At 38.6% G+C, this 16,055-nt stretch overlaps 1 protein-coding gene across 4 annotated transcripts in view; it reads left to right on the top strand.

The window, feature by feature from the left end:
- Positions 1 to 16,055, top strand: part of mapk10 (mitogen-activated protein kinase 10) — a 129,532-nt gene that overhangs the window by 48,777 nt on the left and 64,700 nt on the right. For all 4 annotated transcript variants that reach the window (XM_072661773.1, XM_072661775.1, XM_072661774.1 and 1 more), the window contains exon 3: positions 11,768 to 11,937. In XM_072661773.1, the coding sequence (XP_072517874.1) occupies positions 11,768 to 11,937 (170 nt within the window). The remainder of the gene's footprint in view (positions 1 to 11,767; positions 11,938 to 16,055) is intronic.

Genomic DNA, 16,055 nt, shown 5'->3' with positions numbered 1-16,055 from the left:
AGTCAGTGGTCAGTGAGAGTGTCTACCTGTAATTAACTCTATATAACATTAGAATAAACCCAAATATACATAAAGTCAGTGGTCAGTGAGTGTCTACCTGTAATTTATTCTATATAACATTAGAATAAACCCAAATAAACATAAAGTCAGTGGTCAGTGAGAGCGTCTATCTGTAATTAACTCTATATAATATTAGAATAAACCCAAATAAACATAAAGTCAGCAGTCAGTGAGAGTGTCTACCTGTAATTAACTCTATATAACATTAGAATAAACCCAAATAATCATAAAATTAGTGGTCAGTGGGAGTGTCTACCTGTAATTAACTCTATATAACATTAGAATAAACCCAAATAAACATAAAGCCAGTGGTCAGTGAGAGTGTCTTCCTGTAATTAACTCTATATAACATTAGAATAAACCCAAATAAACACAAAGCCATTGGTCAGTGAGAGTGTCTACCTGTAATTAACTCTATATAACATTAGAATAAACCCAAATAAACAAATGCAGTGGTCAGTGAGAGTGTCTATGTGTAATTAACTCTATATAACATTAGAATAAACCCAAATAAACATAAAGTCAGTGGTCAGTGGGAGTGTCTGTCTGCAATTAACTCTATATAACATTAGAATAAACCCAAATAAACATAAAGCCAGTGGTCAGTGAGAGTGTCTACCTGCGATTAACTCTATATAACATTAGAATAAACCCTAATAATCATAAAGTTAGTGGTCAGTGGGAGTGTCTACCTGTAATTAACTCTATATAACATTAGAATAAACCCAAATGTACATAAAGTCTGTGGTCAGTGAGAGTGTCTACCTGTAATTTATTCTATATAACATTAGAAAAAACCCAAATAAACATAAAGTCAGTGGTCAGTGAGAGTGTCTAACTGTAATTAACTCTATATAACATTAGAATAAACCCAAATAAACAAAGTCTGTGGTCAGTGAGAGTGTCTACCTGTAATTAACTCTATATAACATTAGAAAAAACCCAAATAAACATAGTCAGTGGTCAGTGAGAGTGTCTAACTGTAATTAACTCTATATAACATTAGAATAAACCCAAATAAACAAGTGCAGTGGTCAGTGAGAGTGTCTACCTGTAATTAACTCTATATAACATTAGAATAAACCCAAATAAACAAAGTCAGTGGTCAGTGAGAGTGTCTGCCTGTAATTAACTCTATATAACATTAGAATAAACCCAAATAAAAATAGTCAGTGGTCAGTGAGAGTGTCTAACTGTAATTAACTCTATATAACATTAGAATAAACCCAAATTAACAAATGCAGTGGTCAGTGAGAGTGCCTACCTGTAATTAACTCTATATAACATTAGAATAAACCCAAATAAACATAAAGTTAGTGGTCAGTGAGAGTGTCTGTCTGTAATTAACTCTATATAACATTAGAATAAACCCAAATAAACATAAAGCCAGTGCTCAGTGAGTGTGTCTACCTGCGATTAACTCTATATAACATTAGAATAAACCCTAATAATCATAAAGTTAGTGGTCAGTGGGAGTGTCTACCTGTAATTAACTCTATATGACATTAGAATAAACCCAAATGTACATAAAGTCTGTGGTCAGTGAGAGTGTCTACCTGTAAGTTATTCTATATAACATTAGAAAAAACCCAAATAAACAAAGTCAGTGGTCAGTGAGAGTGTCTAACTGTAATTAACTCTATATAACATTAGAATAAACCCAAATAAACAAAGTCAGTGGTAAGTGAGAGTGTCTACCTGTAATTAACTCTATATAACATTAGAAAAAACCCAAATAAACATAGTCAGTGGTCAGTGAGAGTGTCTAACTGTAATTAACTCTATATAACATTAGAATAATCCCAAATAAACAGGTGCAGTGGTCAGTGAGAGTGTCTACCTGTAACTAACTCTATATAACATTAGAATAAACCCAAATAAACAAAGTCAGTGGTCAGTGAGAGTGTCTAACTGTAATTAACTCTATATAACATTAGAATAAACCCAAATAAACAAAGTCAGTGGTCAGTGAGAGTGTCTACCTGTAATTAACTCTATATAACATTAGAATAAACCCAAATAAACAAAGTCAGTGGTCAGTGAGAGTGTCTACCTGTAATTAACTCTATATAACATTAGAATAAACCCAAATAAACAAATGCAGTGGTCAGTGAGAGTGTCTACCTGTAATTAACTCTATATAACATTAGAGTAAACCCAAATAAACAAATGCAGTGGTCAGTGAGAGTGTCTACATGTAATTAACTCTATATAACATTAGAATAAACCAGAAGAACCATCTATTAGAAGTTTCCACCAGTGCAAAGAACGTTTGGAACAGACAAGAACCACTTAAGCATTAAGTAAGCTGTGTATTTACAATATGAATCATCACCTTGACTAAGGAACCGTTGAAAAACTCTTACTTAATTAATGTCAAATTAACATAATAAATTACGTTCAGTCAGTTTTTTAGATTTGAGTTTTTTTCTGTTTGGTTTGATGGTAAATATGTAAATTTAAAGTATTAAACTCAGTAAAAACACAGTTTTCAGTAAAACTTCCAGTCGGTCATCTAACACCCCGGCACGCGTCTGTTACTGCTGGTAATAACTGCTTTTAACTGGGTTCTGCTGCCCCGAGGGTGCGGTCTCCTACTGAGGGTCCGCAAATAAACGAGAATGTGTTGACGAGGCAGCGCCGGCGGCGCAACAATAAAAGCAGACAGTTTGTCTTGTTATGCTGAATTACTAACTCAAACATCTTAACGGTTCATCAAAACCGGCCGACAGCTGACCGTCTGGAGAGCCTGAGTGGTGTGTATTATCAGCAGCATGGCAGATGAGTGTGTGTCTGTGTGTGTGTTTGTGTGTGTGTGTGTAGAGGAAAGTCAGCCTGTCAGCCAATCTCTAATTTCCCGTTTGCATAAGTCAAACCACATTTTTTGAGTGACGGACGGTCTGATAGGTCAGCCTATCACAAGTCTGCCGGTCATTCAGCGCTGGTCTTTTAAAATCCTGAGTGATGAACGTTATCTCTGGCCTGTAAAGATATTTACTGCCCCTCACTCTGAAGCCCCTCTGCCCGTTCCTTCAGTTAGAGATAGCAATTACTGCACATCTGCTTTAATCAGCATCAAATTATTACCGTCCACTTAATGCTGGTTCATTGCAGTGAAGGATGAGTCCCATGATAAAGCTATTCTCTCTCTCTCTGCCCTCAGCAGTCTTCAGCCTATATTACAGTCACTGTACAGCCATACACGTATTTAACCCTTAGCTGCTGTAGTTACGGTCAGCACTTACTGAGAGTGGGTCATTTTATATTGAACATTTAAGCACATAAAAAAGTAGAATAATAATAAAGTGCATTTATAGTTTATTTACTGTAATTCTGACTTTTTCTTTTTGTTTTAATATAAAAAGTGAACACAAAGTATGTTTTTATTAATAAAAGAGTTTCAACATTATTATAGTAGATACTGAATAATAATTCATACAGGATACTGAATACTTAAAAAACAGATACTGAATCATTTATAGTGATTACGAAATAATTCATATTGGATACTGAATAATTCATAATACCACATAGTACTGAATAATATATAGTAGATATTGTATAATTTAAAGTGGATACTGAGTACTTCATAGTAGATACTAAATCATTCATAGTGGATACAGAATAATTCATACTGGATACTGAATCATTTATAGTAATTACTAAATAATTTATAGTGGATACTGAATATTTCAAAGTGAATAATTCATAGTAGATAGCAGATACTGAATGATTAATAGAAGACACTGAATCATTCATAGTGGATACTGAATAATTCATAGTAGATACTGAATAATTTAAAGTGGATACTTAGTACTTCATAGTAGATACTAAGTAATTCATAGTAGCTACTGAATAATTCATAGTAGACACTGAATCATTTATAGTGATTACTAAATAATTCATAGGGGATACTGAATAATTCATAATACCACATAGTACTGAATAATTTACAGTAGATATTGTATAATTTAAAGTGGATACTGAGTACTTAAATAACAGATACTAAATAATTCATAGTGAATACTGAGTAATTCATACTGGATACTGAATACTTAAATAACAGATACTGAATCATTTATAGTAATTACTAAATAATTTATAGTGAATACTGAATAATTCATAGTAGATACTGAATCATTTATAGTAATTACTGAATAATTAATTGCGGATACTGAATAATTTAAAGTGGATACAGTTCTTCCACTGCTCCACAGCTCAATGCTGGGAGGCTTTATACCCCTCTACTAGTCCACTCTTGGTTCCTATTCTATTAGCAGTATGTCTCTACAGAGACTAGACAAGCTGTGTGCTTTTGTGCATTTGCACATCTGTGTCAGCAATGGGTGCATTTATTAGAAGGGGTGTCCACAAACTTTTGTGATAAGATTGGGCTAATGTTGATGTCATCAAGATATCAAGATAGGCTGTTGAAAAGACATGATCATGTTTCGGTAGTCGGTTCTCCTGCCTGTACGGGAGCTTCTGGATGCTGGAAAGTCTTTGCCAAGGTCCACATCTAATCCCCCACTGTTTATCTATATTTCATGCTCATGCGTTATATTTAGCCTCTGGTCCTCAGCCAGAGATTACGCTGAAATAAAAGGGCGGCGCTGAAGAAGACGTTCTCTATAGCACCAAAAAGGCTTCCACTATTGGTTCGAGTTAAATAACCCTTTGGTGCTAAAGGGTTCTTTGAGTGATTGCCACTGAAGAACCATTTTTAATTCCACTAAAGAAGAAGAACCTCTTAAAGGTTCTTTACTGATTTAAAGGTTCCTTCACAAAAATGGGACTATCTGGAAATTCGAGTGTTGGATAAACTCTGCAGAACATTCTGGTTAACTGTAAAACTCTATATAACAGTAGAATAAACACAAAGAAAACATACCATCAGTGAGAGTGTCTACCTATAATTAACTCTATATAACATTAGAATAAACCCAAATGAACATAAAGTCAGTGGTCAGTGAGAGTGTCTACCTGTATTTTACTCTATATAACATTAGAATAAACCCAAATAAACATAAAGTCAGTGGTCAGTGAGAGTGTCTACCTGTAATTAACTCTATATACCATTAGAATAAACCCAAATAAACATAAAGTCAGTGGTCAGTGAGAGTGTCTACCTGTAATTAACTCTATATACCATTAGAATAAACCCAAATAAACATAAAGTCAGTGGTCAGTGAGAGTGTCTACCTGTAATTAACTCTATATAACATTAGAATAAACCCAAATAAACATAAAGTCAGTGGTCAGTGAGAGTGTCTACCTGTAATTAACTCTATATAACATTAGAATAAATCCAAATCAACATAAAGTCAGTGGTCAGTGAGAGTGTCTACCTGTAATTAACTCTATATAACATTAGAATAAACCCAAATCAACATAAAGTCAGTGGTCAGTGAGAGTGTCTACCTGTAATTAACTCTATATAGCATTAGAATAAACCCAAATCAACATAAAGTCAGTGGTCAGTGAGAGCGTCTACCTGTAATTAACTCTATATAACATTAGAATAAACCCAAATAAACAGAAAGTCAGTGGTCAGTGAGAGCGTCTACCTGTAATTAACTCTATATAACATTAGAATAAACCCAAATCAACATAAAGTCAGTGGTCAGTGAGAGCGTCTACCTGTAATTAACTCTATATAGCATTAGAATAAACCCAAATCAACATAAACTCAGTGGTCAGTGAGAACGTCTACCTGTAATTAACTCTATATAACATTAGAATAAACCCAAATCAACATAAAGTCAGTGGTCAGTGAGAGCGTCTACCTGTAATTAACTCTATATAACATTAGAATAAACCCATATAAACATAAAGTCAGTGGTCAGTGAGAGCGTCTACCTGTAATTAACTCTATATAACATTAGAATAACCCCAAATCAACATAAAGTCAGTGGTCAGTGAGAGCGTCTACCTGTAATTAACTCTATATAACATTAGAATAAACCCAAATAAACATAAAGTCAGTTGTCAGTGAGAGCGTCTACCTGTAATTAACTCTATATAACATTAGAATAAACCCAAATCAACATAAAGTCAGTGGTCAGTGAGAGCGTCTACCTGTAATTAACTCTATATAACATTAGAATAAACCCAAATCAACATAAAGTCAGTGGTCAGTGAGAGCGTCTACCTGTAATTAACTCTATATAACATTAGAATAAACCCAAATAAACATAAAGTCAGTGGTCAGTGAGAGCGTCTACCTGTAATTAACTCTATATAACATTAGAATAAACCCAAATCAACATAAAGTCAGTGGTCAGTGAGAGCGTCTACCTGTAATTAACTCTATATAACATTAGAATAAACCCAAATCAACATAAAGTCAGTGGTCAGTGAGAGCGTCTACCTGTAATTAACTCTATATAACATTAGAATAAACCCAAATCAACAGAAAGTCAGTGGTCAGTGAGAGTGTCTACCGCTGATCTGCAGGCTGAGAGTAATGTCTGTGTGGAGCTCTAACACGGCGGCACAGCGGCAAAAACAAAGCATCGAGCACAAAATAGCTGATCCACCATCGGCTGATCGTTCTCACTGGATCAGATTAGAACATCGCAGCCACAGTCATGGAGTAATGCGTGTGAGCAGCTGAGCTTCAGGGTGAGCTACTACTGATGTGTTTTAAGGCATTTAAATGAGTTAATATTGGCACATTGCTGACCATAAACTTTAACAGCTTTACTCAAGCATTGAAAATGGGCCTTCAGAGGCTCCTCAGTGAACACAGTGGTTCTATATAGAGCAGTTTTAATGGTTCTGTGCATTGTGTAGGTGGTTCTCTATAGCATAAAAAGGGTTCCACTGTTTTTATAACCCTTAATAACCCTTATTTCTACACAAATAAAGGTGCTATTTAGGGTTCTTAGAGTGATGCCATAGAAGAACCATTCTGTAGAAAATAAGGTTGAAAGACATTCCTTCTAAAGGTTCTTTACGAATGTAAAGGTTCTTTACACTTACAGCTCTTTTTCAAAAACGGTTATTTTTCTATGGTATTGCCCACAGAACCCTTTGTAGCACCTCTATAGAGAACTGTTCAGAGTGTGGGAAGGATGAGAACCTTAAAGGATGTGAAGTTCATGAAGTTCATTATAAATAGACTTAAATATTTGGATAAATGTTTTGTTATACACCCCCCCCATTTTGTTTTGAATAATAATACTAATTATATATATATATATACATTTGTTCACTATTAAAACTGTGATGTATATTTGAGGCACAATTTACACACATTATTGACTGTTATCACCTCCTGATTTATACATTCAGCTCAAATTAGACATTAAATAAATCTAATAAGTTAATAATTTTTTTATGCTAACTCTATTAACAGTTATAAAATCAGTTGCACTGAATATCTGTTTTCTGTAGGATATATAATTCCAATCATTAGAAGTATATATTTTATGTCTGCCTCTGTGTTCTGATAATAATTAAAACTATAATCAAACTTCCTCTGATGGGAAACATGTGAAACACAGTGAAATATGTCAGAATTATTATTTTTATTATAATTTTTATTATTTTTGTTTCATTATTTTGTACAGAATGTTAAATATAAATCAACAGTATATTAATTATTGGTCAAATCTGTTATGGTGATATTGAGGGAATTGTCCTTTTAGTTTTTAATTATATAATAGATCATGTGATTCAAATCTATAGAACTTTGTTTTTAGACGTGTGGAACCTAGGTTTAGAATGTAGAGTTAAGGCACTAAACAGTGGAACCCCCCCCCCCCCCCCCAAACAGCCCGTGGACCACCAGGGAACAGCCCCACCAGTCTGTACAGAAGTCCCTGTAGTTACTGAGTAATACACCCTAGTGTGTGATAAGCCCTGGGGTGTTAAATCAGGGGTGTTAAATCTATCCCACACCAGATGCCACTGGTTTAATCAACTGGTGGGTCTACATGTGCTTCTACCTAGAGTAAAAAGACCATATTACGATATTTAAAAAACCTTTTTTTACGATACATGGAATCACAGACACAGTATCAGTACATCAGTATCAGATTCTTATAATCTACTATTCAGATCCTCTCCTGTACTGAATACAGTGATTTATACTCTATAACATCTGCTGCTCTTCATCTAATGAACCCAGTGTAATTACACTGTTTCACAGTAATGAAACCTGCAGCTGATCAGAGTTTATTAACACTACCAGTCTCCTCCATAGCTGTTTATCACAATACGATAAAATATTGTCATATTGCCCAGCTCTAGCTCTACCTGGCTGGAAGGAAAGCCTGCAGCCACACCGACTCTTTTCGGATAAGACTGGACACCCCTGATTTTAAATGGTTTAAACAGTGTAATGATGAGTCCGATCTCTCCAGCACTTCTAGGATGGGCCCTTCATTACTGCTTATGAAAGCAGGTGAATGTCTCTCTCTCTCTTTGTCTCTCTCTCTCTTTGTCTCTCTCCCGCTCTGTAACCACAGGCACTACAGCTTCATCTTCTCAGGCTTGTTGACTTTGCATTTCTCAGAGCTGAAATCGCAGTGTTCAGTAAATACTGCTGTGTTTGTCTGTTAGTTCTGTTCGGATGCTTCGTGATTGCGGTGAACTGAGCTTCTTCCCGAGGAGACAGCCGTGCATCCAACCTCTCAGCGTCAGCTCAGGACACTAACGTCCAGAACAACTTGATGGTTTCCGCCAATTCAGCCATTTTTTAATAAGTGAACTGCATAATTAACTGGTTGAGATGTGAACCGACTCATTCAGACTGACTTTGGTGGGTTTGGTGTAAAACGCTTATCTCGGTTCTAGATAAGCCTAACCTCCCCCAGTCAGAGCTGTGGTTCTACAGTGGAGGTTCTAGATAAGCTCCCCTGGTCAGAGCTGTGGTTCTACAGTGGAGGTTCTAGATAAGCTCCCACAGTCAGAGCTGTGGTTCTACAGTGGAGGTGAGGGGAAGCAGACGTCTGAAGCTCTACTAAAAGCTCCTCACAGAAAGTTCTTCACCTAATGGTGATGAAGACGCTGCCTGATGCCTGAGACACGGTTCTACCAGAGTTCTGAGAAGAGCTCGGCTCTAGAACCTGCTTTTAAAACCGCATATCATATAAAACTCAGAAGACTCGTGTAGCTACACTGGTGGGTTTGGATAGGAAATAAATTATGGGCTGTATCTGTGTTGTTGTAGTCATGGCGACTGACAGTCAGTTTCTCTACAGTGAAGCTCAGTTTTTAATATGAATTGAGGGGATTGACCTTTTTGTGTATTACTGACACGCCACTGCTGTTTTGACCCACTCCTCTGAGTGTATGGTGGGCATGTTTCCTCACTTCTAGGACCTTGAACACCTTAAAGGCTTATAAAAGGACAGATATAGGCTGTTAACAATGTTAACCAGTGTATAACTCCGTAAAGACCATAGACTATAGACGTTGCCATTGCATAATGCTCCAGTCACTCTAATTTGACTGGCGGTACATATAAAATTCCAGGTCTGAAAATTTAGTTTCATAAAATAAGAATTTTAGATGTATAGCTATCAGCTAGGACTCCAACATTATGACCAAATATGCAAACAATTAATTATACCATGACATTGCTGGTCAAGGGTTGACATCATTATATATAAAAAAATATATATATATATAAACAAATGGGTGCTGATGAATGTCCTTTCAGTACGCCTCCAGCAATGTGGCCAAACGACCCTACGTAGTAGTGTATTTGTGTATTGAACAGTTACATTTATTGATTAATTTATTAAAGTAATTATTGATTTTGCTATAATTTAAATCAGCTTTATTGTCATTATACTAATACAGGGCTGTACAGAACAACCAAACACTGCTAGGCTGAATCTCCATATATATATCTCTAATCTCTCTCTATAGGTAGGACAGGATATAATAATGTCGAAGGACAATGGACAAAACACGAGACAGGGTGCATAGACAATAGAGTACAATACTGTAAATACAAAATATATAAATGTATACCACCATATATAATTTGAACTTTGAGCATTATGATGATAGTCGTATTGGTACCTACGTTTTAAGAAATCGGGGGAAATCCAGCTGGCTGCAACCAGTGCTGATGAGCTAGCTGTTATCTAGCACTAGCTAAATCTTTTGTGATTGGCTAACAGTATTCAGTACTCTCAGCATCGTTAGCTAGTCCTTGCATTATTATAATTTCTACAAATTCCTTCTGTCTTTGTATATTCTGTATTTTGTATTTATTTAATATATTTTTTATATAACCTTTTTACTATATATTTAAATTTATTATTTCTATAACTGTTTTTAATATGTTTGTATGTAGTATGTATGCAGTTTGTCCTCCTGTAGAGCATCAACCTGAGCCTCACCACAAGCGTTTCAATGCATAAATGTCCTGACATGTTGTGCAAATGACAAATAAACCTGAAACTTGAAACTTGAAACTAACTGACCTGTGCTGAAGTGTTGCCACAGATCTGCAGGTATTAACTGGACGGGTCCCACAGCTAACCATTTCTAAACTGGCGTGGGGACGTGTGCTTGCTCTCTTCCATAGTAACAGGAAGCTGATTGGGTGTCAGTCTTTTACAGTGTTCTTATTTTAAAATCTTATTTTATTTATTTATTGTTACTGTTGTTTACTTTTCCTCAAGTTGATCAAATCTTTGCCTGCAGTTGTTCTTTATACTGTAGCAGAATTCCATGATGAACGGACCAATAGAAATGCTCCAAAATGACCTTTTTTTCCTCCTCCTGTAAAGCTGCTGTTTGGAGATATGAGGTTTTTGTCTGACAGCGACTGAGTGCTGTTTGGCTGTGTCCTCTATGTTCTCTATGAGTATTGTTGCTTGTGTTTCTTGTTCTTCATCACTCTGAATCCTCTCATATATATCTGTTCATCCTGTGCGTACTACGATACACTATATGTCCAAATATTTGTGGACACCCCTTCTAATGAATGCATTCAGCTACTTTAGGTTGCACCTATTGCTGCCACAGATTGTCTAGATACACAGTACTGCCAATAGAATAGGACTCAGATTCTGGAGCAGATTAACTACATGACCCTATTGGCCCCATGCTGCCTAATAATGCCAGGCGCTAGAGGGCTAGAGGGGGTATGAAGAAGCCCCCCAGCATTGAGGAGCTGTAGAGCAGTGGAAGAAGAACTGCATTCTCTGGAATGATGGTGGTGGTGGAGCTCCATCCAGTGCTTTTGGGATGAGTTGGGGATGATGAGGTGGGGTGAGGGTGATCATCAGCCAACATCCTGATCTCTTTAACGCTCTGAATGCAATCAAATCCTCACAGCAATGCTCCTCCTCCAAAACCTAATAGAAAGGTGTAACCTTTATTCTCTGGACAGTAGAGGCAGAAGAAACTCTTTTTTTGAATCCCCTTGATTTCAGATTTGATTTCTTTGAAAGAGCAGGTGTCCCAATACTTTTGTCCATATAGTGTATCTCCTATGTTTTCAGTGCACATTACCTCAGGGTTGATGTCTTCATTATTAATGCTGAAACTGAACTTCTGAAGTACCCCTTTATGCAAAAGCACTCCGTTATAAACTCCTAACTGCTCCTAATCAGCACCTCGGCCGTTTAATCAGCACTTCTAATGAGTCGCTTTGTGATTAATTGCTTTTTGCGATGCTGGAAAAGTATCTTCTAACGTTCCCTGAAGCTCATCAGCTCTTCTTCTCCTGTCCTCCCAGGGATTCGGTAAACAAGTTGATGTGTCTTACATCGCCAAGCATTACAACATGAGCAAGAGCAAAGTGGATAACCAGTTCTACAGCGTCGAAGTTGGAGACTCCACCTTCACGGTTCTCAAACGGTACCAGAACCTCAAGCCCATTGGTTCTGGGGCTCAGGGAATAGTGTGGTGAGTACTCACAGCTGTCTTCCTTTTAAGATCCCTGAGACCACTCTTGCTCCAGTGGCGAGACGTGTCGTCATTAAGTCTGGAAAGTTCTATGCATCAGTCAATCAGCCATAACATTAAAACCCGTCCCCCTCGAGCCTCCAAAACAGCTCTGGTGCGTTGAGGCGTGGACTCCACAAGACCTCTGAAGGTGTCCTGCTGTGGTCTCTGGCACCAAGACTAACGTTAGCAGCAGATCCTGTAAGTCCTGTAAGTTGTGAGGTGGGCGGGGCCTCTATGAGCATCAGTGAGAGTCCTGGGTACCCATGACCCCCTGTCGCCGGTTTACTGGTTGTCCTTCCTTGGAGCTTTTTTGGGAGGTACTGACCACTGCATACTGGGAACACTCCAAAAGACCACTTAAGAGGAGCCAGTGGTTTTAATGTTATGGCTGATCAGTGTATAGTTGTTGTGCATGTCAATAAGAACCGAGAGAGAGAGAGAGAGAGAGAGAGAGAGAGAGAGAGATCCAGCAACTGATGGAACTGCTTAATATTGTGTGTGTGTGTGAGTGTGTGTGTGAGTGTGTGTGTGTGTGTGTGTGTGTGACGCATTGCTGGTGCATAAACATTTGCAAGGCTGTTAGCATCTGGAGCACTGCAGGGCTGCCTCAGGTTTCTGACCATTCATTACACACACACACACACACACACACCACACACACACACACACACACACGTATACATGCACACACACACACACGTATACATGCACACACACACACACACGTATGCATGCACACACAGGGAAGTGGGGGTTCTGAGTTTACAGAGGTGGGGTGTGAGCTCGGGGGGGTGGATTTAGAGAGGTGGGTGTGTGCTTAGGGAGGGGGGGTGGATTTAGAGAGGTGGGGTGTAAGCTCAGGGAGGGGGGTTGAGTTTAGGGAGGGGGGTTTGGGCTTAGGAAGGAGGGGGGTTTGGATTTAGAGAGGTGGGTGTGAGCTCAGGGAGGTTCTATATCACTCTGAATCCTCCATATATATATCTGTTCATCCTGTGCGTACTCCGATACACTATATGTCCAAATATTTGGATTCAGAGAGGTGGGTGTAAGCTCAGGGAGGGGGGGTTGGATTTAGAGAGGTGGGTGTGAGCTCAGGGAGGGGGGGCTGGATTCAGAGAGGTGGGTGTGAGCTCAGGGAGGGGGGTAAGGACTCTGAAATTGGAGGTTTGGGCTCAGGGAGGGGGGTTGAGCTTAGGGGGGGTTGAGCTTAGGGAGGGGGGTATGGGCTCAAAAAGGGGGTGTTTGGGCCCAGAAATGTGAAGTTTGGGCTCAGGGAGGGGGGGCCGAGCTGGGGGGTGTCTGCTGATGTTTCAGTAGCAGCGCAGACCAGCACACAGCTCTTCACTGAACATTATATAAGGCCTCCTTACGCAACGCTGAGACTCGCCTCTGTTACAGGACACTTCTGTCAGACTAAGAAGTGTGAGAGTGACAATCACTACAAACTGTCTCAGAGCTGGAAGTGTCCCGCTAGTCTACAGCAGAGCAGCAGCAGCAGGTTTCACTCTGCTCAGTCCTGATGTTCATTCAGTGAACGCTCCACAGTGGCATGAATATGTGGAAAAAATAAATTACAGGGAGAATTGAACAAAGGAATATGGGGAGATTTGAAAAATAAAAGGGATTGAGAATATAAATATGGGTAAAAAGGTAAACAGGCTAGATAAACAATAATTGGTGCAGAATTTAAGGAAAATATATGGAAGAAATAAAAAAACATGGGGAGAATTGAAAAAAGGAGTATGAGCAGAATTGAAAGTAGAATATACAGTGAATGGAAAAAATGAAATATGGGTATCACTGAAAGAAGAACATAAAAGGAGTTCAAAACGATATGGGGAGGATTGAAAAGAGGTATGGAGGAATTGAACAAAGAAACATGGGTAGAACTGAGAAAAGAGGAGTAAGGAAGGAAAATCAGTATTGAGAGAATTGAAAAATGAAATAAGGCCAGAAATAAAAAAAAGAATATAAACAGAATTAAAAAGCAGTAAAGGAATGAATGAAAGGAATTGCATGCAGAACTAATAAGGGAAATAGACAGAGATTGAAAACTAAGTATAAGGAGAACTGAAGAAAGAAATATTGGTAGAAAATTGTAAAAAGGAATATGAGGAGAATTGAAAAAGGAGCATGGGCAGAATTGAAAAAGATAATAATTTAGAGAAAACTGACATTATGAAATATGAAAAAACAAATACAAAACTGAATTGAATAAAAAGTCTATAGGGAGGACTGAAAAAGAATATGAGGATAATTTACAAAAAAACAAATAAGGAGTGATCAAAATTTGGGGTCTGGACAGAACTAAAGGAATATGAGGAGAACTGAAAAGGACAATTGAAAAAAAAAACTGAATAAGGAGAACCCTGGAAAAGCTACTGTGGGTATCGGTGAAAAGAATTGAACAAAGGAAATAGGGTCTATTGAAAAGGGAATGCAGAGAGATCAGAAATGTGGGTGCAGTCAGAACTGACAGAGGGATTGAAGACACAGGGATAATTGAGGAAGGTAAAACTGAAGGGAATTGAAGCTGGAGTGGCGGAGGCCTGGAGAAGGGATCTGGGATTATCTCAGTGTCAGATTAATGTGATGAGGTCAGGTTGAATTTCTCTCACACACAGCTACTGTCCACTCTGCCCACTCTGCCCACTCAGCACCACGGCCATACACACACACACAGCTACAGCTGCACACACTGCATACCCTTATATTCCCTTATATCTACAGTTACTGGCCATTTTATCAGAAACACCTACCCTATAGGTACTTAGTTACAAATTGTAGCCCAACTCCTCTAACCCGTTTATCAGTGGATAGGGACCACCATAGGACCACCACTGGTAGAAGCATGGTGAAGTCTCGATGAATGTCTCCATGATCAACAAAGACCCTTGAGCACCCATGACCCTGTCGGTTGTCCTTCCTTGGAGCACTGTTGGTAGGTACTGACCACTGCATACTGGAAGAAACATCCCACAAGACCTGCCTGATGTTTTGGAGATGTTCTGATGACCCAGTCGTCTATCTAGAACATCACAGTTTGGTTCTTGTCAAAGTGTCTCAGATTCTTACGCTTGTCCATTTTCCCTGCACTACAGACAAAAGTATTGGGACACTTGGGCTGGTTATCTCCACTGTCCAGGAAAGAATGCTTTCTACTAGATTTTGGAGGAGCATTGCTGTGAAGATTTGATTGCATTCAGCAACAACAGCGTTAGTGAGGTCAGGTCAGATGTTGGATGTTGGATGATGAAGATGATCACCACCCCACCTCATCACCCCCTCCTCAACCCAAAAGCTCTACAGCTCCTCAATGCTGGGGGTCTTTATACCCCTCTAGCCCACACCTGGCATTATTAGGCAGCATGGAGTCAATGTTTGGTTCACCTGCTCCAGAGAGCCCTGTTCTATTGGCAGTACAGGGACTAGACAAGCTGTGTGTGCATTTGCTCATCTGTGTATCAGAAGGGGTGTCCACAAACATTTGGACACATAGTGTGTCAGTAATTAAATGATTGTTTATACAGTGTACCTTCCTACAGAGCCATGGATATACTGTATGCTCTTCCAGCGAACACGTCCACCTTTATACACCTGCCAGGCTTTCCAGCCGCCCACTGCTCCGTCCTGCAGAGACGGTTTTTAGTCTGTTTGGGGTTAAATTGTGTACATTTCGTTAGTCAGTGTTAGTTGGAGCTGTGGCTTTGAAAGAACAGTGAGAACGAGAAGAGAAGCAGAGACTGTTTAAGGCCAAATTCTTTGATTTGATTATTTTCCGGCTCCATTTTCTGGATTGGATTCGCTGTTTTAGTGTGACAGCGTCCTGTAACATAGCCTCCCTGAGAGCAGCAGCATAATGCATTATGCAGCCAAACACACAAGCGTGACATCATCTTTGACACACACACACACACACACACACACACATACTTACACACAAATACACTCTCTCTCGCTTGCTTTCTCTCTCTCTGACGGGTCAGTGTGGCTGCCAAAGGCATATAAAAAAAATTCCTGACATCTCTCTGGAATATTCGGCTGTTACCATGGACACCGGAGAGTCCTCATCCGAA

The sequence above is a fragment of the Salminus brasiliensis genome, chromosome 18 (assembly GCF_030463535.1).
Source record: "Salminus brasiliensis chromosome 18, fSalBra1.hap2, whole genome shotgun sequence".
Classification (NCBI taxonomy): domain Eukaryota; kingdom Metazoa; phylum Chordata; class Actinopteri; order Characiformes; family Bryconidae; genus Salminus; species Salminus brasiliensis.
This window is presented reverse-complemented; position numbering and strand designations above follow the sequence as displayed.